Below are 24,799 nucleotides of genomic sequence, written 5' to 3' on the forward strand. Positions count from 1 at the left end.
CGGATGTTAATAGGTAGTAGGGACCTGCTGAGATGACATTATACGGAGGAATAGAGGGGAGGGTTTCCCTCCCCCCTCGCCCTGCCCCTCCTCCGCTCGTAAGGACCATACGGTTAGTAGCTGTTGTTACCCACCCACCATAGGTAGATGCACTGAATCACCAATTCAATATGGATACTCTGCTATACGAATAAATTAAAATCCTGGTACATATAATAGATCCTATTCAATAGGAGTACGGAGTACTAGTCTAGTACCCTCCCCCCACCGACACCCGTTGATTAACATGCCAATGCCAGTGTGGTGTGGGGGTGTGATCTGATCTGATCAGCGCTAACTTGTGTAACGCTGCAACACTCATTGGTCTCTCTTCCTTTACTATGTACATGGGGAAAGGGGAAACAAAACAATTGATGGGTGCGTTTTCTGGTAGGCATGGAGTGTATACTCCGTATTAAGCTTAAGTAGATTTTAACCTTGCTTGCAGCCTTACAGCATTGCGAAAGGGCCCGCCCGCAATTACAATCTTAGTAATGAGTGGGCTTGAAGGGTTGATCTAGGTACTATACTAAATCGAACTGTACTTACCCACTGCCAAGTGTTAACTGGATATATGGTACAAGACTACATGCAAGGTACTTGCTACAAGTACCTTCCTTGGGAGGCGTAGGCCCAGTATGGCCAAGATTCTTGAGGGACACTGACGCCGGGGTACATGGATACCTGTCTGTCTGTCTGTCTATCCCAGGAGTGACCCAGCCCAGCCCGGACCAATTTGGTGAAAAATGACGTTGCATTGCTCATTCCATCCTAGCGCGGGCTTGTTGCATATAGTAGTACAGGTCAGACAGAGGATACGGGAGTACTCCGTACCAAAGTAGTTTGTCTGGTCTGCACGGTCTGGGCCGGATGATGTAACGGCGTGGCGACGGAACTCTGGCTGCTGGCTCTGCTGTCCATGGATGATGGAACATGGGAAAGAGACAGGGGCAGACACACACCGCCACGGGTGGTTGAACTCTGTTATCACTTATGACATGGAGGGCATGGGGTTGGCTCCAGCCTGGCAGGTTTTTTACCCGTAGTCTCTTCCTCCTCGGCGTTTCCGATATTTGGGTCACTGTCACTGTCACTGGGTGAGGCGAGGAGAGATAGGTGGTGAGTCGTGAGAGAAAAGAGGTGGCTGGGGGTGGAGGGGTGGATGGATGGATCAATACTAGTACTAGTGGCATCAGCCCCGATGGATGGGATGCTATTGTTGGAAACCGAAAAGAGTCCTGACTCGGGGGCGTGTGATGGCTGCAGATGACACTGACATCGGCGAGGTTGCAGCGGATTGAATGTCGACCTGGGTTAAGGAAGGCCTGCTACCACCGGTGTGTCAAGTCCCGGAGTTGGGGACACGGACGGGTAGCCGGGTTACTTACTATACTTTTGCGAGTACAAGGATCTCCAGGGTTCAGTAGTCCCTTAAGAGCAAGACCATCGCCACCGGACTGCCCAACGCAAAGCTGTGGAATATCTAGGTACCTAGCTTATTTAAGGGGGGAACCTTTGGGAGTTTGTTTATCCCGACCCCAAGCTGCTCATTTCCCGAGTCGCAGATGGAGCGTAAGGTACAGTCAGGGCTGACCGCCAGGGCCAATCAGCGGGCCATGAGCGACCGATGCCTGCCCGATCGGGCAAGACGGATAGAAAGCGAGGAGGCTGGACTACTCACAGCAATCACTGCCACTACTACTAGTAACTAGTATCTACTCCCAGCAATTGCATCGCATCGCACCTTCCTTAATCTTCCCGCTGCTTTAAATATGCCTGCCTCGACCACGAGCCCAGCTGCACTGCACTGCACCGCACCTTCCTGCAATCCTGCTCGTGAATGCAACTGGCCCGGCCCAGTTGCACGCCCCGTTCGGTCTTCATCCCTCACCACTTCCTCCCCCCACCGAGGTACTGGTACTCTGAGGTACTCCGCGCTGTCTCACTTACCCCCTCATCTTGTTTTTCACCGGAAGGCATTTGCAAAATCCAGACAACCTCCAGGTTCCTGATTACAGTGACTGGACTTCAGTGCCAGGGTGTCGCCATTTCATCGGCATCAGTGTTACCATCATCATGAGACTTCCGATTATTGGTTCGGCCTTTGGCCTTCTCTCCATCACAAGCTTGGTCGCCGCACAGACATACACAAACTGTGATCCGCTCCAGAAAAGTAAGGGCCCCCTGACGCCGACGGTGGACCTTCGAAAGCTCATCTTTCTCTAGCATGTCCCGCGGATCCCGCTCTGGGGAAGACCAAGTCCTATGATTTCACCCAAGGCGCCTCCTCCGACTTTACGGCGACCGGCACCCCGACGTATGGCAAAGATGGCGCAGAGTTTACGGTGGCCAAGCAAGGCGATGCCCCGTTGATCCAGTCCAACTGGTACATCATGTTCGGGCATGTCGAATATACGATCAAGGCGGCCCCCGGAACGGGCATCGTCAGCAGTGCGGTCTTGCAGTCGGATGACCTGGACGAGATTGACTGGGAGTGGCTGGGAGGAAACGACAATTTGGTGCAAACCAACTACTTTGGAAAGGGTGACACCAGCGACTACAACCGCGGAGCTACCCACGACGATCCCGGGAATCATGATGGCTTCCACACCTACACAGTCGACTGGACGAGCAGCCAGATCGTCTGGCAGATCGATGGCACGACGGTGCGCGTGCTCACCCCCAGCACTGCCGACACCAACCAGTACCCCCAGACTCCAATGGTCGTCAAGGTGGGAATCTGGGCCGGAGGTGATCCCACCAACGCGGCGGGCACAATTGGTGAGCATCCCGCAGTTGCTTACTGTGATCTGGGCTACGAACATGGCTCTCAGCTAACACATGTTCTAGCTTGGGCTGGTGGTGTGACTGATTATAGCGCCGGTCCCTACACGATGTATTTGAAAACTCTCAAGGTCACAGATTACTCTACGGGCTCTTCGTATGAATATGACAACGAGAGTGGAGACTGGACGTCCATCAGCGCGAAGGGCGGCTCCGTGAATGGAAACATCGGCGCTGACACGATGAGCTCGGTTGAATCCGCCCCCTCTGTGACTGCAACGGTTAATATTCCGATTCCGTGGAGCGGCACTCATCGCGAGACATCCACCTTCACGACTCCGGATGTCTGGCCGTGGGTTGCCACCGGGTCGGCAACATCGCTACCTGCTGGCTGGGCCTCTTCTGGCTCCAGATCAGTGCAGCCGCCTAGCACGGCTTCAGTGAGTGAGGATTTCCAATATTTCCTTTGACAGTCCTGTGATAGTCTCTTGCTGAACCGATATCTTTCATAGTCTTTTTTCCGGTCTACATTGGCCTCCTCGTGGTCTCCGCTGGCTTCATCCTCTCTTCCCGGCTCTAGAACCGGCTCTAGAACGCCCAGATTGACTGCTTCTTCTTCTGCGACGAGGGTGACCGGCCACTCTACAACCACAACTACAACCACGACAAAGACCAGTGGCTCTACCACAACGGCCAACAGTTCACCCTCTACTTCCGCTACCGCTACCGCACTTGCTCACGTAGCACCCAATGCGGATGCTGCAAGCAATGTGTATATCCCCGTCGCTGTGGGAGCGCTGTGTGTGCTCTTTAGTAGCGTCTGGATCATGCTCTGAAGAGAGGGCATGCAATATATAAACGACCGTTCCCCGACAACGATTATAGGACACGATTATGGGAAACGACATGACTAATGGCACACGACTTTTCACGACTGAGGGCACCAGGTGTATATGATGATGCTCCCGTTTTGCTTTTCCTTGTTTATGATAAAGATCTTCACGGGCTATGTACAGCATTGGCTAGGAGTTGGTTCACAAAACGCGGGACAGACCTGCTTCGTGGCACGCCACTTCCTGTGACTTGGTGGCTTGACAGATGGCGTTGATACTACTAATTATAATAGTCAACCACCATGGCATACCTTGTAAGCCTGCATTTGTAGATTCAATAACTGTGCTATCTTTACGTATTAGTAGATACTATAATGATAGCCGATATCCGCCACACCGACCAACCAACCACCCGTCCATCCAAACAGAACCCTCACACCGGGCTCTTTGAGTTCATTTCGCGCTTCCTCCCCCGAAAAACAAACTTGAATGCCATCCCCAACCCGAAATACGGGCCATTGTTGACCACGCTATCCGACCCCGTATAGATGAATGCGTCGTAGAGCCATCCACCCACCGTACAGCCGAAAAACGGGGCAATGATGGGGATCTATCACCGGAGTAATAGTTAGTGGGATCGATTAATTGAGTTTCGAGAGTGCGTGCCAAGTGAGTACGAAGTGAGTGCCAAATGAGTACCAAATGAGTGTGAAGTAAATCCCAACCTACCCAAAAATAATACCCTCCGGCAACCCAAACCCCCCTCCCATAGCCGATCATATACGCGACCAGTCGGGGCCCGAAATCTCTTGCCAGGTTCATGGCGTATCCGGTTTCCCAGCCGAAGCAGGCGCCGATGCCAAAGACGACGAAGAACATGGCTAGGGGGAAGAGGAGGGGACCGAGGGGGATGTGGAGGTGGAGGAGGAGGAGGAGGAGGAGGAGGAGGAGGAGGAGGAAGCACCGAGGTTCCGCTCATCCTTGAGCGCGAAGATCATGAACATGAGGATGGCGCTGGCGAGGAATTCAGAGAAGAATTGGCCGGTGCGGGTGAGGAAGGGGGCTGGGTAGGTGCTGAAGATGCCGGCTGTTGCTGTTGCTGTTGCTGTGAAACCACTTGGTGGGGGGGAGGGGTGGTTTGTGCTGGAAGTTGTGGTGGTGGTGGTGGTGGTGTCGGGGACGGTGCGGAGGGAGGAGCTGCCTTCGAAGGTATCGATTGCGGAGCGGTAGTTGGCGTAGACGATTGCGGAGCCTGTCATGGCACCGAGGAGTTGTGAGAGGGCGTATACTGGGAGTTTGGGCCAGGGGAAGCGTCGCAGGAGACAGAGGGTCCAGGTTATGGCGGGGTTGAGGTGCGAGCCGGAGGGCGTGCTGACGTATATGGCTAGCATGACGCCGAGGCTGGGGGGGGGGGGGGGTGATCAATGTTAGTGTTGGTTTTAGGGTTGGTGTTGGTGTTAGGGTTGGTGTTGGTGTAAGGTAGGGGGATTAGATGGGGAGGATGGTATAATAGGTAGCATAAGGGGGACTCACCCCCATCCCCAGGAGATGGATTGGTAGGATCCTTTCTGGTTCTGGCTAAGGAGGACTTGGGCGACCACGCCGTTGCCGAACATGATCATGATCATGGTGCCGAAGAATTCGGACAGGGCGAGTCGGAGCATGGGGCTGGATTTGGGCCATTGGAGCGGGGGTTGTATGGGTTCGGGGTCGTTGTTGGTGTTGTTGTTATGGTTGTGGTTGTCGATGGTGGTGGTCAGGGTTTTGTCTTGGTCTAGGGTTAGGATTTCGAGTTCCTGTCCCGGAGATGGGGTGGTGACGGGGTTGATGGAAACCATTTCAATTGAGGGTCGGAGGGTATGATAACTGGAGATGCTGGGGGGGGGGGTTGAAGGATGAAGTGGGAATACCATTTGGTATAATGTACCGTAGAGAATGATCTGGTGCGACAGAACTGAATGGCTAGATGTGTGATTTCCATGCCATCACGTTCACCTGTACTCTCTCGGCACTTTTACATCAAGGGATCTGCAATATATGGACAGATACTCCTGGCACAAATATGAGAGAAACTGCTGTATACCTTTTTGGTCTGTTGATTATTTAAAGTTGTTGAAAAGAACCGTGGGGGTTAAAAATGGTCCGAGTCTGTTGTTTTGTGGATGGCTATCTTCTATAATCCCGTAGGAGACAAAGGAGCAGGGTGCGAGGCACCTATGTCCTGAAGAAAGTCAGTACAGGCTCTCGCATTATGGGAAACACAAGGTCTTGTCTAGCTACTAGATGTGATGTCTTATGACTCTTAACTAGGATAGGAGATCAAAAGCTCGCTCTTGTTTAAAACAGACTGACGAGTGTTGTTAGGTTCCACACATACCATGATGATCAAATAGAGTTGGATGTATGGGCGCCTGTGTCACCTGGGACCTGCTTGGGTAGTATCTAAAGAAGTCTGCCGCTTGTACCCTTATATTGGCCAGGTTGATGCTTGATTGCAAGTTACTTTCTGTCCTCCACTGGCAACAGCCTTGTTTAGAGAATATACGGTACCACAATATCTGATGGAATGTCTGCATTGTGAAGAGCCGCAGGATTTTGAAAAAAAAAATAAACAATGACAGTTATTACTGCTTTCAGTTGAATTGAAAATATTGCTGCTTCCCGTACCAACTTGAGCTGGGTGAATCTGCATACAGAGAGGAAAGTAGTTAGCCTTCTACTATCAATGCCATATTGAAGACTCAAAGCGAAGGGAGGAATGAGGAAAGGGCGCACCAGGATAAGGAACCAGATCAGTCTTAAACGTCTTGGCATATAGTTTCTAGAATTACATCTTAATGGCACTCTCAATTTATTGATCAACCTTCCGTGGTATGGTCCTCTCAGACTGCAATAGGAAGCTAAGACATCTGGGATATCTTTATCTGCAGGGAATAGCCTTCAGTTTAAGCCGGTCAGCTGCAATGGAAACCATCCTCTCACCTCTCATGTTTGACAAACGATGTGGCACCTGCTGCAAGGATGCTGGCTGTACATATCTCATTGATGCCCCGCAGAGTAGGGGAGCCCATGAGCGGGAAGCGGTCACACAGACATACAGCAATTCACGCTGACTGACTGAGGGCAAGGGCAAGTTGTCCGTGAATTATCGACCTTTGTGGGTTGAAAGACAGCATTCATCGTTTGGCTCGGTTGACTTCTCATCCACGACGCTTTCCCCAATTTTCAGCCCACAACCCGGAGTCAGTCTGTCAACCCCCAAGCTGGAAGCCCTTGCGACTGCCCACCATGAGCTTTGTCAGGACCTTCATCGGTGCAATAGACCAAGGCACCACCAGCACCAGATTCCTGATTTTTGACCGGAGCGGGAAACCGGTGGCATCCCATCAGGTTGAGATCGAGCAGTTCTATCCCTACCCAGGGTAAGATGCACTTATTCCCACTCACACCCAATACTAAGGAAGATATCCAGACAGCATGAGCACGATGCTCTGGAGATCGTAGACTCTGTCCATGTGTGCATCGAGCAAGCCATCAACGACTTCGAGGACCGCGGCTTCCTTCGATCTGAGATCCAAGGAATCGGAATCACCAACCAGAGGGAAACCACCGTCGTCTGGGACAACGAGACCGGAGTGCCCTTGTACAATGCCATTGTGTGGACCGATAACAGATCCCAGGATATCATCGACAGGCTGAAGCGGAAACCTGACGCGAAAAGGCTCCAGCAGATCTGTGGTCTTCCACTGTCAACTTACTCTTCCGCTTCGAAGCTCCTGTGGCTACTCGAGAATGTGCCCAGGGTTAGAAGGGCTTATGAAAGAGGCACACTGGCCTTCGGCACCATTGACTCTTGGCTGGTGTACTGCCTAAACGGTGGACGCAAGGAAAATATGCATGTGACGGATCCTACCAACGCGTCGCGCACGATGTTCATGAACCTGAAGACTTTGAAGTATGATGACTTTCTGCTCAACTTCTTTGGCATCCAAGGAAGAATCCATCTACCCATAATTGTCCCGTCCTCCGCTAGGAACGGGTTCGGAGCCTTGAAAACCGGCCCTCTGGCTGGTGTTCTCATCACAGGGTGTCTTGGTGACCAATCCGCGGCACTTGTCGGCCAGAAAGGCTTCTCTCCTGGAATGGCAAAAAACACCTACGGCACCGGATGCTTTCTGTTGTACAATGTCGGCGAGAAGCCCGTCATATCCAAACATGGCCTTCTAGCCACTGTCGCGTACCAGTTCGACGAAAAGCCTGTCTACGCCCTGGAAGGCAGCATCGCCGTTGGCGGATCGGGCATCAAGTTCCTGCAGAACAATCTCGAGTTCTTCGAAGAACCTAAGGATGTGAACGCCCTCGCACTGACCGTCGAAGACAGCGGCGGATGTGTCTTCGTCACCGCATTCAATGGCCTCTTTGCGCCTTATTGGATCAACGATGCCAAAGGAACCATCTGTAGGCACCCTGACCTACTCCATGCCCCTTCTACACTGACCACCACACAGTCGGAATTACCCAATACACCAATAAAGGCCACATTGCCCGAGCCGTTCTTGATGCAACCTGTTTCCAAACCAAGGCCATCCTCGACGCCATGGAAAAGGATAGCGGACACAGCCTCTCCGAGCTAGCAGTTGACGGAGGCATGAGTAACTCAGACATTGCCATGCAGGTGTGCCTATCTCCAGTCATCCTGATCCTAAACATAAGCTAGGTAGTTGACTATCTCCCTAGATCCAAGCTGATCTCATCTCCATCCCCGTCTACCGTCCCAAGATGCGTGAAACCACTGCCCTCGGCGCCGCTATAGCCGCTGGGCTCGGTGTGGGAGTCTGGAATAATTATGCTGAGCTACGTGATATCAACGGTGCTGGTGGGGACGTTTTCCAGCCAGGGGTGAGCCGAGAGGAAAGTTCTTACGCTTTTGCGTTGTGGGAAAAGGCCGTGAGAATGAGTAGAGGGTGGGTTGGGGATGGTGGTCCGAAGCAGGATACTAAGGACGCTGGTGCTAGTGAGCGTGGAGTTGAAAAGAGTGATGGTGTTGCGACCTTGAAGGTTCCTGTTCCCGATCGCTCGAATGATTTGGATGATGCGGACGAGGAGGAACTGTGCTTAGAGCTCCGTCGGGTGGAGATCTTGCAAAAGTTGAAGAGGTTGAGGAATGCTAAAGCTATGGTGTCTTGACGGTTAAGACTGAGTCTGTGTTGGAGATAGTCTTGAAGATGGAGTTGGTGGTCCTCGAGGGGATTCTCCTGGTGATGATATTGATGATATTGGTAATGCGGCTGGCCGTGTCATTGGATTGACTCCGGCTGGACCGGAAGTCAGTTCTTAATTGTACATAGAGTCCAGAGCATCATGCATCACTCACCAATGCAATTCCATTATGTCTTCCATCAACCATGTGCAGGGAACATGATACCAACGGGGTAGAATAGTGTAGATCCCAAAGTCTTTAACTTTCAATCCTTAGTCGGCCCAGAAGAGTACCAATCACAATAGCATGCACGCAGGCCACAACACCGCTGTAACTTGGATTCCAGGGTCAACTTCCTGTGTGATTATGGTTCGTTCCATATGCCTTTTGCTGGCGATGAATTGGTCCAGAAGACAAGCCCTGGAAATTCGCGTTGATCCTTGTACAGTATAAAATACGCGACTGAAGGCCGGAAAGCATTCATCGAGCCTTGCTAGCGCTAGGTAGCTCGCCAGATTCATGCTTCCATACTCACCACGGCAGAGGGAACCCAATAGGAGAGGCTTCAGGCAAAATCCTCGAGGAAGACTTGCAGTTTGAGCCTGCCAAGCAAAAGGGTCCCTTACAAGCAGACAGATGAACTTGCGGAGACTTCTGGGAATGGGGATGATTTCTGACGTCAATCATTTGATATGCAGCAGCCCGTCCGAAGCATCGGACGAGTCAGAGACGGTAGCTAGCATGGATCACGCATGATCCCTGCCTGTGCCTTTGCCCTTTTGAGAAAAGTCTGCAATGCAGCCCAGCGCCTTGGTCTACTGCAGCGATTACCGTATCAGGGCGCTAGACCAATAGTCTGAGCCTGGGATTGGGAAAAGGGACTGGACCCCGTCGCCGTTCGCGTCAGTAATCACGCGAAACGCTATGATCTGGTTTATTATCAAGTTTGCGAGATGGAATTGCGTATAAGCCCACTAAATAGTATGAGAAGGGCAGATGTGTCGCTAGGACAGACCAGCTTGCACCAGCTCAGACGATGGAGCCGAAGAGGAGGAACGAGGAGGAAGGAAGTACTGCGAGGCGGAGACACTCGACCCGCCAGTTGACAGCTTACGCCACTGCACGTGACATGTGGCTGGAGCGGGCGATGGCGGTCTTGGCGGCTTTCATCATCGCCGAAGTGAAGTTCCTGCGATGAGCCACTTTCTCCCTCCCCAACGCCCCCTCCTTCCTCCTTTATTCACTCCGATTTAAGCTACCGGCTTGTGCTACCCCGGTCGTACGTGTTTGGTCTTCTAGATCTTTTCCGCGTGTCAGGAGTGTGTGTGTCCTGTTGACTCGGTCGCGCGACGTTCTGCGAAAACCAGCGGCCCTCGCTCATTCCTTCCCTCCTCGCACCTGCGGCCGTCTACACAGCGCTACAGCTACCCAGTGCCCACACCTTCCATCATGACGACCGTCGTTACGGCAGGAACTCCCCTGGCGGAGATGCTCGGCCACGTTATTCCGCCCAAGCTGGTCGAGATGGGTTGGAGCTCCGACGGTGGCGACGATTCAGCCTTGACGGAGTACGTGATTCTGATGCTGGTCAACGGCAAAACCCAGGAGCAAATCGCCGGGGAGCTCTCCAACGATCTCCTTGGCCTCGGGGAAGGCGATACGCAAGCCCTCGACTTCTCGAGGTGGCTCTTCGAACAAGTCGAGACTCTCAATCAACAGATCAACGGTGGCGGTGCCCCGGGATTCAACGAGCCTGGTCCTGCCCAGGCAATCCCTTCCTTTGCGGACCAGGACAGCGCCACTCCTCAGATGTCGAGCTTTGAAAACAGTGCTCAAGATACCGACATGAGCATGGGTGATGGCACCCCCGCGGACGACTCGATGTGAGTATCGTCTCCCCTACATTGCCAGATGACAAGCGAAACTAACAAGGAAACCAATAGACCGACGGGCCCGAAGGCGATGCGGAATGGCCGTGGGGGTGGAAGGGGTAGAATGCTCAACCACATCAACAGAACATTGGATCGGGGGGACTCCGCGCTACATCGGGTTCATGGCCAGGCGGGCGGTGGCCGGATCAACGCCCACGGTCGAGACCGCGGACGGGGACGCTTGCATCAGAACGGGGGAGGTCGGATGCCTGGTGGTCGCCAGATGGGAGGAATGGGAATGGGCGGCATGATGAACATGACCCAGTCCGATCAAATGCAACTCATGTCTCTCCTCGAAGATCAGGCGCGCTTGATGGCACAAATGATGCCCGGATTCGTCCCCCCCGCCATTAATCCGGCATTCCAGCAAAACGGACCCCAACAAGGCCGCTCTCTGTTTGATCGCGTCGAACGGCAGCATGGAAACCGGCGTCGTGGCCCGCGTCATAACCACCCCAACGATCAGATGAACGACACCGATATGGATATGAAACCTGACCAGACCGGCCGGGAAGGCGAACAGGATGAGAGCAATACCAACACTGTATGCCACTTCAACCTTCGGTGTACCAGGAAAGATTGCCCATTTGCCCATCAGTCGCCGGCAGCTCCCGACGGCACTCCCGTGGATGTCGCCGACGTATGTTCCTATGGTGCCGCTTGCAAGAACCGAAAGTGCACGGGGCGCCACCCTTCCCCGGCCGTCAAGACAGCGCATCAGGCAGAGGCGTTCTGTCGATTCTTCCCCAACTGTGCCAACCCCCACTGCCACTTCAAACACCCCAGCATGCCCCTCTGCCGCAATGGTGCCGACTGTACTACGGAGGGCTGCAAGTTTACCCATCTCCAAACACCGTGCAAGTTCAGGCCGTGCCTGAACCCGAGCTGTCCCTACAAGCATGCGGAGGGCCAACGAGGCGCGTTCCCCGATAAAGTGTGGACTGCCGAGGGCGAAGAGGGCCACCACATGAGCGAAAGGAAGTTCGTTGCGGAGGAGGATGGCACGGAGGAACTGATCAAGCCTGACACGGCTGAGGACGGTTCTCAGAGCCATGAGATTGTGACATAATCCGTGGCACGGACATTTCGCCGCTAATTTTTCTGACGACTCCATATTTTACAATTCCCCTATGAGGCTTGATTCAATGTACTATTTCGTGGGTGTGCAAATGACGGGTGACTGGGAGGGCGTTTCATTTGATTATCTTCTTCTGGTGGTTGGGAATGACAGAAAGAATCTCACGGTTATGTGTAAATAGAATCTGAATATCGGAAGTTTAGCTATGTTTTAGCTGACATCCTACTTTCGTCCCAACCTCGTAGTACTGGTAAGTAAGTAGTGGTGCTTTATGTAGGCAGTTGTTCTAGAAGTGGCAGGTTTCCATACCTTACCTGAGATGGTAATCTATTACGTCGCCGGCCGACGGAATTCTGCCGCTTCTCTTCCTTCCCTGCCGAACAGGAGCTCCTCCCGTTCGCGCTCTCCTCGCCGCATGCCATGTTGCCCTTGACTCTTCGCCGCTGATACTTGCGCCTTCAAATCGCCAAGATGCGCCTACTATGCGCCCCGAGTCGCGCCATTCGAGGTGTGCGGCCGCCATTGGCCTTCGTCAGCACCGGCCGGAGACGCGCGCTGCATACCAAACCGTATGATGCTGCGGTCATCGGCGGAGGCATCACCGGCCTCACGGCAGCGTACCGGCTATCGAAAGACCCGTCCTGCTCCAAGGTCACACTTTATGAGAAGGCTTCGCGGGTGGGAGGCTGGATCTCGTCGGAGAAGATCCCTGTCCCCGGTGGGGAAGTTGTCTTCGAGTATGGCCCGCGGACCTTGAAGAGCTCATCCATGTTGTGCATTCCCCTTATTGACCTGGTAAGGCGATGGAAGCTTATCACCCTTCGTTCAATCTACACGCGTATCCATGGCTAATTGATGAGCGGATCGCTGCAGCTAGTAGAACTAGATCTAATGGACGACGTCAAGTTCGTGTCCCGGAGTTCTCACGCAGCTCGCAATCGTTACCTATACTACCCCGATCACCTCGTGCTCGCCCCAACGATGGATCCCAAACTGAGCACACTCGAAAACCTTTCTCACATCCTCCCTACTTTACTACGCGAACCGGTCTTCAAGACTCTCATATGGAGCATAATCACGGAACCCTTCAAGGATTTCCGACAAGGCGCGAAGACTTTGGAAGATGAATCGGTCAAAGACTTCATATCACGGCGATTCTCTCCGGAGCTGGCGGAAAACCTGGTCTCTGCTCTCATGGGTGGCATCTATGCCGGTAACATAGACCACCTGAGCGCACAGGCGGTCTTGGGTTCTGTTCGCGACTTTGAAGAGAACCCGGAGGGAATACTGTTGACCATGCTGAATCAGATGCAGAACAAAATATTCCATTCGCTCATGGACAATCTCCTGGCAATTGAGTCCATGGAACCTGAGAAGAGTTCGCCGTATTGGCAGAGCCTAGGCTCGCTGTGGAGGGGCAAGAGCGTTTTGCTATTCAAGGACGGCATGCAGCGTCTCCCTGACACTTTAGCTGCTAAACTGAAGGAGTCCGACAAGGTAGAGATTCTCCTGGATACGGAAGTCAGTCAGGTTAAGCAAGGACCGGAACAGGACCTAGTCGTATGTTTGAATTGTGATGCTCCTGCCAATATCAACTGCTGACACGAGTATAGATTACCTGCGGAGAGGAGCATCGCACTCACAACCGCGTCATCGCAACCCATGCGCCTTCAGCACTTGCCCAGCAACTGAGGTCCAGCGTGGATGGCAATGTGCCTCACGACACAATCGACAACCTTGAGCAAAACAACACTGCGACAACGATGATGGTGATCAACTTGTACTACGAGCAACCCGATCTGGTACCAATGAGAGGATTTGGATATCTCATTCCTCGGTCGGTGCCCGCCCAGAATAATCCAGAACAGGCCCTGGGGGTGATCTTCGGGTCTGATAGCAGTGTCAAACAAGATAACGCACCGGGCACCAAACTCACTGTCATGATGGGCGGTTACTGGTGGGACGGCCGGACAGATTACCCGGATCATGATACGGCCGTTGACATGGCCCGTTCTTTGCTTGAAAGGCACTTGGGGATCACAGACGCTCCCCTCCTGGCGCGCACCCGCTTGCAACAAAATGCCATCCCGCAGTACACCGTCGGCCACATGTCCCGTTTGGATGAACTATCACAGTCTGTCCGGCGCGATTTTAATAAGCGGCTGACCCTTGCGGGAGCATGGTACAGTGGTGTGGGTGTAGTGGACTGCATCCGACAGGGTACTCTAGCTGCGTCCTATGGTGTTGGCGCCCGGAAGCTCGGTCCTGGAGAGAACCGCGCCTGGATGCGGTATGACTGGGAAAATTGGGAATTGGAAGGTGGTTTGGTCAACGCACCCGTTCGGTGGAGTCCGCTGGAACGGCCCGAGTACGCGCGCTTGATGTAGAACATGACTACGATTCATTGCCCTATCTATACCAGGCGGATTGATGGAGGCCAAAGTGCTTGACTATTCCAATAGACCATCGACAATTGATACTCCGTAAATAGAATATTTGCAAGTATAGACGAACAATGATTGCCCAGCTGCACTCGAAAACGACAAGTAAGCAAGAAGAAAACGGACTTTTTAGATCGCTAGATGATTTCCATCCTAGATGTTCATTATCTGTCGACTTATGCGGTTGATGACGGTATGCTCGCGGAAAGGGCCTTCACAGAGAGCTGGGAAACCGTCTGCGAGGCCTCGAAGGCACAGGGAATCCCATGACATGACGCGGCTTCCGCGCCCTGGCAAGACGAGTCGACTGCGAATGGTTCGATTTAGGGAGCCATGCAGCTGTCCCACAGGCTGGTATTTCCTGGCAATGTTTTAACAACCGATGTAAAGGTTACATCTTTGGTTATCGGCGCAAGTGACCGTCACGGCCGTTGCAGTGACCTATCGCAAAGTCGGATATTGTTCTTGATCGGCATAAGAAGCTTGGGCACTTCTCAAGGCTGCTAGTCACCCTTACTCCTTCTCTCCGGCGGCGTCCTTCTTATCACCGTTGGAATCGAATCCCAGTGAGTCCAGCTGGCGGATCAGTTCCTGGATCTTGATAACTTTCTCCAGCTGTTCGGGCAAGAGGGCCTCTCCCTGGTTCTTCTTGTCACGGAGATCGCGAGCCTGTCTGAGCTTCTTCTTGAGATTGCGGGCCTTCTTCTCGTTCTCGGCTTCCTGGTCGACTGCCTGCTCGGGTTGCGCGGTGGTCTTCTCCGCTCCGTTGGGCTGCTTCTTCGCCTGTTCCGGGGCAGCGGCGCGCCAGTTGTCGATTTGGCTCAGGTCCTTGCCACCGTCGGTGCCGTCCTGGGTGGCCTTGGCCTTCTTTTTCGCCTCACGTCGCTTTGCATTCTTGTTGCTGCTCGCACTGCCGGCCTTGGGTTCGTCTGCCTCCTTCACGACCTCAGCGCCCGGCACCCCACCTTTGCCGCGATTCTTCCACGCCTCCGCCGCACGTGTCTTGTACAACTCCACATCCTCAGGAGGCCGGTAGCCCGGTCGGACACGGATCTCTCGTCGTTTGGAGCCGTCCGCGCGGAGGGACGACGGGATGAAGCGTTCGCCGGTGGCTTCGTTGGTTGTGATTCCGGAGGAACTGACCGCACTGGATTTGTCGGCGGCCATTGTTTAGGTGGGGGTCGAGCCGGTCGGGTGAGAACAATGTGTGGTGCTAGGAAGGAGGAGGGGGGAGGGAGTTTTAAATCGGTGGTATTTGGGTGTGGCGACCCAGCTCCCGGGGGGAATGACGACGGAGAAGCGCTGGAATTGATCGCCAAGTGAGGGTGGAAAAGGCGTAGAGGCGATGTAACTTGGGAGAGGTTGATGTTTCCCAAGGCGGTAGTCGGAGGCTCTGCGCAGGTGGTGTCCCGACGGGCCAATCAGCGCGCCGATGATTCCCGGTGTTGCTTTTCGCGGCCGCCAAACCGAACCTGAACTGGAATCTTCAACCTCATCGGCCTCCGTCCTCATCTTGCCTCGCCATCCCCCGTGCTCCGCCGTTGTTTCTCACTCTCACCCCTCCACACCCCCCAATCCACATCCGTCACAATGGCCGGCGCTGTAAGTGTTTGCCCAGATCCGATCGGGTAACAGTTCAATGGCTAATCGCAGGGTGTTCCCGTTCCAGATCGCTTCCGCCATCTACCAGCACGTCTCCCCCCTCCCCTGGGTGTTACATCACTGGATGTGACCGACCGGAAGATCATCGAGCTAACGGAGGATGCTTGGACGGTCTATAGGGGCCTGTTCCGCCGCAACGCCGTCTACCTGACTGCTATCTTCTCCACTGCCTTCGCCTTCGAGCTGTACGTTTCTGTCCGCGGGATTGCTCGGGGAACGCTCGCTAAACATGACCACTTTCTCGGAACAGGGCCTTTGATACCGCCTCCAACAGGGTCTGGGACTCCTTCAACCGCGGTGTATGTTTCTAACCCAAGCCCTTTCCGCAGGAGTTGAGCTGACGGAAGTCATTTGTTGTTGCAGCGCCAATGGAAGGACATCAAGCACCGCTACCTCGCCGCGGCTGAGGAGGAGGACGATGAGTAAATTTGGATACAATCAATGTACTGCAATTGAAGGAATAGAACGGTGCGCGGGGGGGGAAGACCCCCCATTCCCATGTTATACTACAGTCCAGTGTCGGTCGGTCGGGGATTGGGGTAATTCCGGGTGTTTGTACGAAATAGAACCGCTTGAAGCTGTAACCTTTTTCGACGTCTACTTTCCGGGGGTGTGGCCTAGGTAATAGTGTGCCAGGTGGTGTGTCGAGCAGACCCATGTAGAGCTCGCTCTCTCCCGGGCGGGGAGCGGCCGTGAATGGGAAGGGCAGTGGCGCCAAGCCCCGTGGTTTGCAGTGCTCGATGTCATGTCATGTGTGGACGAGGCCCAACGTGAACTTCTCTCCAGCTTGGTGTTCCTTGATTTTTTTACCCCGACAAAGCACATCAGTACTGTCTTTTTTGGTGAATCCCTGAGGCGGACAACCCGTGAAGGCAGATCTAGAAGGAACTTACCCGCCCATGAGAGCCACGGGCGACTGGTGCGTGCCATTTGATACCACCGCCCATCTCCCACCCCCACTGTGACATCGCTGTCACTGTTGTCCCTCCATCACTAAGCGTCTCGACTGATCTAGATTTTTTCCCTCTCGCCTTCCGATCACCTTTCACCCTCCCAACGTCCTCGTCCATATATTCTCCCCTCCCCTCTTTTCGATCCGGATCCCGACCCAACCTGCTCTCTTGCCATCCACGAACCCCAACGGAGCGGTCGCCGGCTGCAAGATTGATTACATACATACAGACAGGCCCGCCCCACGGAGCTTCCCTTCCGACCATCCATCCCACCTTACCTTTCCCCTCACTTCCCTGATAGCCGGATGAGTGTCGCGTTCCGTGCGCAAAAGCGGTAAATGATGCTCGCCGAATGGGAGCGGATTCTAAGCAAAGGCCTGCAGCGGCTCCCCGCCCAGCACAACTACCGATATGGACCCTCCGCAGAGCGAGACGTGCTGGAGATCCTGTTTCGCTCCTTGACCGCTCATAACGAGACCTACCTCCGCCAACTATTCCCAGATGGACTGCCGACCGGACCGTGGAAGCTAGCGGAGGCCCAAGGTGCCAAAGAAGGCGCGGAATACACAGAAGCGGCGCGGGGGAAACGTTGTGGCCATATCTTCAGAGCCGGTGAGGCTACGTATCGGTGCATCACCTGCGCCGCGGACGATACCTGCGTGCTCTGCAGTCGCTGCTTCGACTCTTCCGACCACACCGGCCACCAGTATCAGATTTCCTTGTCGTCCGGGAACTGCGGCTGCTGTGACTGTGGTGACGAGGAGGCCTGGCGCTTGCCGTTGTTCTGTGCTATCCATACCGACAGTGGCGATAAGAAGGGCAAACAGCGCGCCCAGTCCCAGCTCCCCCAGGAGTTGGTCGATGCCGTCAGACTCACCATTGGTCGGGCGTTAGATTATTTCTGCGATGTCATCTCCTGCTCCCCGGAACAGCTACGACTGCCGAAGACAGAGGAGGGGATTAAAGAGGACGAGGAAGCATCTCGGCTGCGTCCGGGCTGGTATGGCACTGGTGATCCGGCGGAGGAAGAGCCGGAGTATGCTCTCGCCCTCTGGAATGATGAGAAGCATACCATCCGTGATGTCGCTCACCAGGTCAGTCGGGCTTGTCGGGAACGTGATCGCTACGGAATGGATAGGGCCCATGAGACGAATGACATTGGGCGGAGTGTGATTAAGTACTCGAAGGACTTGGGCCGATTGATGGCTGTATCAAAGGTCATCGAGCAGATCAAGGTCACCGCTACGATCCGTTCCGCTCGTGACACGTTCCGCGAGCAGATGTGTGGAACTATTGTTGAGTGGCTTGCGGACATCTCCGGATGTAGTGTTTTCGATGACAATGAGATCCTGCGTCACACCATCTGTGAGGAACTGCTCAGTCCCTGGCGCCGCGGCAGTGGGGCTGTCAATGCGGATATCGGAAAGAAGGGCATCGATGACCACCAGAGGTCGGAAAATGCCCCTTACCGCACGGTGATGCTCACGGTGTCTCCTCAGGGCCAGGTTGTGCTGGCTACCGATGATGATGATGATGACGAAGACGAGGAAATTGATAATGCTAATGATGATGGCGGCAACGAGGACGAAGATGAAGAGTTCGTCGAAGGCCATGACGAAGACGCAGACGATGAATATGACGATATGGAGATCGATCTGAACAGACTACAAGAAGAGGCCGACGAGGACGGGGACATGGTGATGGGTAACGAGGAGGACGCTTTTGACATTGCTCAAACGATCCTAGGGCTTGCTCAACAGCAGCCCGCAGCTTTCGACGCCCAGCAACCGCAGGAGCAACAAGAACAGGAGCAACCAGAGGAAAATCGCCCGGAGCCGCAAGCCACAGCCAACGACCCTAACTCTACTGAGGCATGTGAGCTTCCACCCATGTCCTACGTCGCTATCCCCAAGACGCCATCGGGCACAGTCAAGCCTTCTCCCGCCAAGACCCAGAGTCACTGGCAAGTTAGGCCTTCCCTTCCCAACATTGGAGAGCAGATCCCTCCTTATGAGGACTTGTGGCAACGTACCCGCCTCGATTGGATGATTCTGTTTGATCTCCGACTGTGGAAGAAGACGCGTACCGATCTTCGTGACCTCTACATCGGCACTGTTGTCAATGTTCCTCAATTTAAGCGAATCATGGGCCTGCGTCTGTCAGCCCTGTACACAGCTCTTGCGCAGCTATACCTGGTTGCGGACAGAGAGCCGGACCACTCTATCGTCAACTTGTCTCTGCAGCTTTTGACGACTCCGTCCATTACGGAAGAGATCGTGCTGCGTGGCAACTTCCTTACCAAGGTGATGGCCATCCTGTATACATTCTTGACCACTCGACAAGTCGGTGAACCGTTCGAGGTGAACCCCAATGCAACCTTGGCGTTTGATACCGGGTCCGTGACTAATAGACGCCTGTACCATTTCTTCCTGGATTTGCGATACCTCCTGCAGTCGGAGTATGTGCAGCACCGCGTCCGGACCGAGGAGCCGTATCTCTCCCAGTTCCTGGATCTCGTCAAACTCTCGCAGGGTATTTGCCCCAACGTGCGTGCCGTGGGCGAGCATGTCGAGTATGAGACCGACTCTTGGATCAGTGCCTCCATTCTCATGCGGGAGATCAACCGTCTATGCCGTCAGTTCTGTGAGGCTTTCCGCAACCCCGAAGTCGATGGCGGTGAAAAGCTGTTGCGCGCAATCCGTGTGGCGACCATTGCTGCAGTTGCGCACTCGACCGGACTCGAGCGCCAGCGTTTCGACCAGGCCGAGATCAAGGAGTATGTTCGCTTCAAGTCTCTGCCGCCATTCGATTTCGAAGTGAACCAGCAAGTAGTCCCACGCTACCGGGTGGTGGACTTCGTTGTGGAGCGTGGCTGGATGAGTTTCCACCATGCCCTGCATTATACGCTGTCGTGGCTGCTGGAATGCGGTCGTAATATCAGCAGTGCTCTGATGCGGGATGTACTCATGGAAGCGGCCCAGGCTGCGAATGACATGTATGTCCATGACAGCCAGCTCAGCCCCGAAGACCTGCTGCTCTCGATGTTCGACTATCCTCTCAGGGTATGTGCTTGGCTCGCGCAGATGAAGGCTGGTATGTGGGTCCGCAACGGTCTTAGCCTTAAGCATCAGATGTCGCAGTACCGGGGAGTCTCATCTCGAGACTTTGCATACTATCGCGATATATTCTTGCTTCAGACTGCGTTGGTGACATGCGACCCGAGTCGAGTGCTTGCGTCCATTGCGGATCGGTTTGGCATGGTAGACTGGATGACGAGGGACTACACGCCGCGTGCTGGCTATGAAGATACCCAGATAATCGACGTCGCCGAGGAGTTTGTCCATCTGCTTGTCATCTTACTGACGGACCGGACCTCGCTTACAGCAGTCGATGACAGCGATAGCGCGACCCGTGAAAACATGAGTCGCGATATCGCACACGTCCTGTGCTTCAAGCCACTTTCCTTCTCCGACTTGTCGACTCGTCTTAGTGACAAGCTGCTCGACTCGGATATGTTCCAGGACGTGCTGGAGGACGTAGCAGGATTCCGCCCGCCTGAAGGGTTGAACGATACCGGAACCTTCGAGCTCAAGCCGGAATACATCGACCTGATCGATCCCTATAGCGCTCATTACAGCAAGAACCAGCGTGACGAGGCAGAGAGCATCTACCGCGAGTGGGTGGCTAAGAAGTCTGGAAAGAAAGCATCGGACATCGTGTTCGAGCCAAAGCTGCGCCCGATCACTTCGGGTGCTTTTGCGGAACTTCCTCGCTTTACCAGGACGCTGGTCTTCACTCAGATGGTGCACCACTGTCTGGACTATGTGGTGTCGTCTAAGCAGCGTACTCCGAATATTCCATCCACCCGAGTTGAGACTTTCTTGCAGGTCGTTCTACATCTGATCCTTACCGCTTCACTCGAAGACAACAGTGAAGAAGATGAGATGTCCGATGATTCTTCTCCGTCCTTTGTGTCACATGCGTTGACCAATGCTAAAGACACGACGCAGGGTAGCTCGTTGACCATCGTGGGTCTCTTGGAAAAGATCTCTGTGATTCCCGAGTTCTCCGCGTGCGGGCCCAAGATCCGTCATATCCTGAAGCGGCTCTGGCAGAAGCGCCCTCAAGCCTACGCTTCCGCCACTGCTTCCCTCAAGTTCCCGTTCGATAGAGTTGACACCAGCTCTCCTGCAATTGACACCGACAATGAGAAAGAACTGAAGAAGAAGCAGGCCCTGGAGAGACAGGCGAGGGTTATGGCACAGTTTCAGCAGCAGCAGCAAAACTTTCTTAACAGTCAAGGCGCGATTGATTGGGGCGAGGAGGAGGATTACAGCGACGTCGAGCCTGAACCCGAGACTGCCCAGGAGACCAAATTGTGGAAGTACCCCGGCGGCACCTGCATCCTCTGCCAGGAGGAGACAAACGACTCGCGTTTGTACGGTACTTTTGCTTTGATACAAGACAGCAGCATCATGCGGTTGACGGATATTCGGGACCCTGACTGGGTTCGGGAGGTGCTCGACACGCCATCGAGCTTGGACAAGTCCGCAGAACACATCCGCCCATTTGGAGTCGCGGGCGAGAATCGCACGACGGTTCGCCGACTGGACTCCACCGGTGGCGAGGTCATCAGCGAGAAGGTCGGGTTGAGCAAGGGCTTTAACTCGAAAAATACCCTTCGTGGTCCGGTCACAACGGGTTGCGGGCATATCATGCACTATTCTTGTTTCGAGGTGTACTTCACGGCCACCCATCGCCGTCACACGCAACAAATAGCGCGGAACCACCCCGAGCGTTTGCTCAACAAGGAGTTTGTGTGTCCTCTGTGCAAGGCGCTGGGCAACTCCTTCCTGCCCATCATCTGGAAGGGCAAGGAGATATCGTACCCGGGACCTCTGAACACTTCCGTCTCGTTTGATGATTTCATGACTACCGAAGTGAGGTCAGCTCTTGCGCAACCCCGCAATTATGCAATGCTCACGGAGAACAGCGATATGCAGCTGCAGTCGTATGAGGACCTTTTCAAGGCTTACCTGTCAAAGACATTGGTCCCTCCGCTGGCGACAAAGATCGAGCAGCTAATGACTACCTCTTCGCTTTCGTCGACAGGCCATTACGCTCCGACTGCGAGAATGCCGATGCCTGGTGTCTTCCCCTCTCAGGATGATAACTCCGCCTCCAGTCCACTCCAACAATCCCCTAGCTTGGGTGGCAGTACCATGTCCGAACTGATGCAGATCTACAAGAGACTCAAGCAGACTATTCGGATGAATCATATCCCGTCAACATTCAGCCACCATCCGGATACGTCCGAGAGCAGCGATCTACTACACACCGATTCCTTGTTCCAGAGCTTTGGTTTCAGTATTGCGGCCGCTGAAATTTCTCAGCGTGGTGTGGAGTCGGATGCAGGGTCAACTCTGTTGGACAAAATTCCCCAGCTGACGCTCGTGCATCTTCGCATCCTGGCTGAGTCTGCCCTGTCTTATGCAGCAGTTGGGTGTGTGTATAACGGCAGCGTGCCTCACAGTCGCAGTGCGGATGAGTTCCACGAGATGCACCGCCAGAAGATTTGCCAGCTGTTCATTGGCCACCCTTGCTTAAGCGGTACCGCTCTGCTCAATGATGTGCGTGAAATCGAGCCGTTGCTGGGCAAGGACACATTTGTGTTCTTGGCGGAGTGCTCTCTTTCCCTCTCGTCGGTACTTCCTATCGACATTCGCCACCTGATCCAGATGTGCTATGTCGCGGAAATTGTCAAGGTTGCGGTCACTTATGTTCTCTGGCCTCTGGGTCTGAAGGAGGTACTGTCGCGGCGCAACGACGATGGTTACGTGTCAGTCATGGATCCGACGGATATACGATACCAAGCCAGTCATCACTTCTTCAACAGCATCATTGCAGAGCTGAAGGCCAATTCCGTGGGCCGTGCGGAGGGGTCATCCCGCCCTGCTGCGAGTGGCTACGTCAAGGACGGCGGGGACTCCCCAACCCAGGACGTGATACTCACACTCAGACAACTCGTATCGAGATACGCATTGACCTTCCTCCGCAAGGTGGTCATTCTGCTTCATGTCCAACATGGCGTTGAGTTCCCGAGCACAAGCTTCAATGATGCGAATGCGTCCGAGCTGGATCGTTTGACCAAGATTCTCAATCTTCCGTCGCTGGACGAGATCTTCGCATCGGTCAACCCTGCGTGTGAAAGTGGCAAGCCATTCGATGCCGTAATCTCTGGGTGGATCTTCCACTGGAACGCATCGCGGTCTGGCATTCGCATTGGCGATCACAAACTGTGGCCCAGCCTTCCCCATCCGGCGATCTTCGAGCTGGTCGGGCTTCCCAAGTACTTCGACAGCTTGATCGAAGAAGCCAACCGGCGCCGGTGCCCGAAATCGAAGAAGGAGCTGAGCGATCCGAGCATCTGCCTCTTCTGCGGCGACATCTTCTGCTCGCAGGCCGTGTGCTGCATGGAGAACGGTCTGGGCGGGTGCAACCAGCACGTTCAAAAGTAGGTTTACCATTTACCCTCTGGAGTCTCGATGGCCATACTAACAATGGTGACAGGTGTGGCAAGAACATCGGCTTGTTCATCAACATCCGGAAGTGCACCGTGCTGTATCTGCACAGCCATTTTGGATCGTGGCACTACGCGCCCTACCTCGACCGACACGGCGAAGTTGACCCGGGCCTTCGACGCAACCGCCAACTGATCCTCAACCAGAAGCGGTACGACCGGCTCCTGCGCGACGTGTGGCTGTCCCACGGGGTGCCCGCGACCATCAGCCGCAAGCTGGAGGCGGACATCAACAACGGAGGATGGGAGACAATCTAGAGGCGGACGATGAGATTGGTTTTCCTTGTGTATCACTCGACGGCGCAACTCGTCTCGTATAATCACCCGACATTATAGTGTGGAAAGCTCATGACGACTTCGTGCATTGACCGGTTAGTGAGTGCATTCTTGAAGATACTTTGATTTATATGTACCTACGTGATCGCAGGGGTCTTCGGCGTCGAGCTATTGCTGGTTGTTTGGCTATTGTGTGATAGCCTTCGTGTCGTTAGGAGTAGTATAATAAAATGGATGAGTGGTTATCTTGTGGATGAAGTGGTGGTCTTCATCGATGGTGTAATTGTTAATAGCAATGGCATCATATTACTGCCTATCTCTACATCCACAAAGGCTGCTGCCTACTGCCTTCAAACGCATTTCCTCTATCTAATCCCCAACAAAACCAATAATCCCACCCTGATCCTCTCCCAGATCTACAATCCCCCTATAACTGACTACCCACAAACCTCCCCCTCCCCTTTCCCCTCCCTAACAGCGACAAACGCCCCAAACAACTTGTGGGATATGATGGGGTAGGGGAAGGAGATGTGTGGTTTATGGTGGATGGGGATGAACATACCATGAATAGAGAGGGTCTCTGGAGGTGGGATTCGGTCCACGAAGTAGGGCGTCCAGGTGATGGTGAAGGTGTCGGATGAGCCCTTTGGTAGAGGGCGATGGCGCGTTGGAGGGTGCGGTAGCCGACGTAGCACTGTTTTGGGTAGAGGAGGTTGGAGATGGGGGTATATACCCAAGGACAGATGACGTCGGAGATGATTTCGATGGGGATGGTGGGCATGGGTCGCTGTTACCACTGAGGGGTTTGGTACTTACTAACTTGGCGGTCTTTAGGTGCTTGATTACTGTATATGTCCATGTCGTCAACGAGGTGGAAGAGTGAGTTTAAGGCGGAAAAGGGATTAGGGCATTTCTGTACTCTGTACTCTGTCCAACTCGCCATGGTCCATTCCACTCTCCGACCGTCCGGTTAGGCTCCTCAGTAACATACTTCTTCTATTTTCAACATTTGCCCTGCCTAG

The 24,799-nt window shown here is 54.0% G+C and overlaps 8 protein-coding genes across 8 annotated transcripts; 6 read left to right on the forward strand and 2 right to left on the reverse strand.

Annotated features, from left to right (window-relative positions):
- The first annotated feature begins 1,674 nt into the window (after nt 1–1,674).
- BO70DRAFT_59594 (glycoside hydrolase family 16 protein) lies at nt 1,675–3,464 on the forward strand. The gene is made up of 4 exons (XM_025548570.1): nt 1,675–2,212; nt 2,266–2,820; nt 2,890–3,267; nt 3,336–3,464. Exons 1-4 carry the CDS (start codon nt 2,116–2,118, stop codon nt 3,401–3,403), a joined length of 1,098 nt encoding a protein of 365 aa, XP_025398142.1. The 5' UTR covers nt 1,675–2,115; the 3' UTR covers nt 3,404–3,464.
- A 691-nt stretch (nt 3,465–4,155) lies between these two features.
- BO70DRAFT_258255 (MIP/aquaporin family protein) lies at nt 4,156–5,338 on the reverse strand (the record flags this gene model as incomplete). The annotated part of the gene is made up of 4 exons (XM_025538878.1): nt 4,156–4,266; nt 4,386–4,537; nt 4,621–5,057; nt 5,190–5,338. Coding segments are annotated over 4 exons (849 nt in total), but the record flags the coding sequence as incomplete, so codon positions are not given.
- Nucleotides 5,339–6,796: 1,458 nt separating this feature from the next.
- BO70DRAFT_430129 (glycerol kinase) lies at nt 6,797–8,843 on the forward strand (the record flags this gene model as incomplete). Its single annotated transcript, XM_025548130.1, has 4 exons — nt 6,797–7,078; nt 7,129–8,114; nt 8,165–8,331; nt 8,394–8,843. The coding sequence occupies exons 1-4, from the start codon at nt 6,945–6,947 to the stop codon at nt 8,841–8,843; spliced, it is 1,737 nt and encodes a 578-aa protein (XP_025398144.1). The 5' UTR covers nt 6,797–6,944.
- A 1,221-nt stretch (nt 8,844–10,064) lies between these two features.
- BO70DRAFT_430130 (mRNA-binding protein NAB2) lies at nt 10,065–12,077 on the forward strand. The gene is made up of 2 exons (XM_025548131.1): nt 10,065–10,739; nt 10,800–12,077. The coding sequence occupies exons 1-2, from the start codon at nt 10,306–10,308 to the stop codon at nt 11,854–11,856; spliced, it is 1,491 nt and encodes a 496-aa protein (XP_025398145.1). The 5' UTR covers nt 10,065–10,305; the 3' UTR covers nt 11,857–12,077.
- A 188-nt stretch (nt 12,078–12,265) lies between these two features.
- hem14 (oxygen-dependent protoporphyrinogen oxidase) lies at nt 12,266–14,391 on the forward strand. The gene is made up of 3 exons (XM_025543483.1): nt 12,266–12,660; nt 12,739–13,425; nt 13,479–14,391. Exons 1-3 carry the CDS (start codon nt 12,337–12,339, stop codon nt 14,250–14,252), a joined length of 1,785 nt encoding a protein of 594 aa, XP_025398146.1. The 5' UTR covers nt 12,266–12,336; the 3' UTR covers nt 14,253–14,391.
- A 359-nt stretch (nt 14,392–14,750) lies between these two features.
- On the reverse strand, nt 14,751–15,658 carry BO70DRAFT_59649 (putative RNA binding protein Pym). The gene has a single exon (XM_025548571.1). It carries the CDS (start codon nt 15,471–15,473, stop codon nt 14,820–14,822), a length of 654 nt encoding a protein of 217 aa, XP_025398147.1. The 5' UTR covers nt 15,474–15,658; the 3' UTR covers nt 14,751–14,819.
- Nucleotides 15,659–15,896: 238 nt separating this feature from the next.
- Nucleotides 15,897–16,394, forward strand: BO70DRAFT_397463 (cytochrome b-c1 complex subunit 9; the record flags this gene model as incomplete). Its single annotated transcript, XM_025546706.1, has 4 exons — nt 15,897–15,908; nt 15,960–16,153; nt 16,219–16,267; nt 16,332–16,394. 4 exons carry the CDS (start codon nt 15,897–15,899, stop codon nt 16,392–16,394), a joined length of 318 nt encoding a protein of 105 aa, XP_025398148.1.
- An 865-nt stretch (nt 16,395–17,259) lies between these two features.
- Nucleotides 17,260–24,122, forward strand: BO70DRAFT_316955 (putative ubiquitin-protein ligase E3 component (UBR1); the record flags this gene model as incomplete). The annotated part of the gene is made up of 2 exons (XM_025540364.1): nt 17,260–23,435; nt 23,492–24,122. 2 exons carry the CDS (start codon nt 17,260–17,262, stop codon nt 23,757–23,759), a joined length of 6,444 nt encoding a protein of 2,147 aa, XP_025398149.1. The 3' UTR covers nt 23,760–24,122.
- Between the last annotated feature and the right edge of the window lie 677 nt (nt 24,123–24,799).

This window comes from Aspergillus heteromorphus (assembly GCF_003184545.1).
Source record: "Aspergillus heteromorphus CBS 117.55 chromosome Unknown BO70scaffold_17, whole genome shotgun sequence".
In the NCBI taxonomy this organism is placed as follows: domain Eukaryota; kingdom Fungi; phylum Ascomycota; class Eurotiomycetes; order Eurotiales; family Aspergillaceae; genus Aspergillus; species Aspergillus heteromorphus.

What these genes read in the sequence shown, in the direction of transcription:
- BO70DRAFT_59594 (XM_025548570.1), top strand. Translation starts at nt 2,116, where the DNA reads ATGAGACTTCCGATTATTGGTTCGGCCTTTGGCCTTCTCTCCATCACA. An exon ending in CAACGCGGCGGGCACAATTG is followed by an intron (nt 2,821 to 2,889) that starts GTGAGCATCCCG and finishes CACATGTTCTAG; the next exon opens with CTTGGGCTGGTGGTGTGACT. An exon ending in GCCTAGCACGGCTTCAGTGA is followed by an intron (nt 3,268 to 3,335) that starts GTGAGGATTTCC and finishes TATCTTTCATAG; the next exon opens with TCTTTTTTCCGGTCTACATT.
- BO70DRAFT_430130 (XM_025548131.1), top strand. Translation starts at nt 10,306, where the DNA reads ATGACGACCGTCGTTACGGCAGGAACTCCCCTGGCGGAGATGCTCGGC. An exon ending in ACCCCCGCGGACGACTCGAT is followed by an intron (nt 10,740 to 10,799) that starts GTGAGTATCGTC and finishes GGAAACCAATAG; the next exon opens with ACCGACGGGCCCGAAGGCGA.
- BO70DRAFT_59649 (XM_025548571.1), bottom strand. Translation starts at nt 15,473, where the DNA reads ATGGCCGCCGACAAATCCAGTGCGGTCAGTTCCTCCGGAATCACAACC.
- hem14 (XM_025543483.1), top strand. Translation starts at nt 12,337, where the DNA reads ATGCGCCTACTATGCGCCCCGAGTCGCGCCATTCGAGGTGTGCGGCCG. An exon ending in GCATTCCCCTTATTGACCTG is followed by an intron (nt 12,661 to 12,738) that starts GTAAGGCGATGG and finishes GGATCGCTGCAG; the next exon opens with CTAGTAGAACTAGATCTAAT. An exon ending in GACCGGAACAGGACCTAGTC is followed by an intron (nt 13,426 to 13,478) that starts GTATGTTTGAAT and finishes ACACGAGTATAG; the next exon opens with ATTACCTGCGGAGAGGAGCA.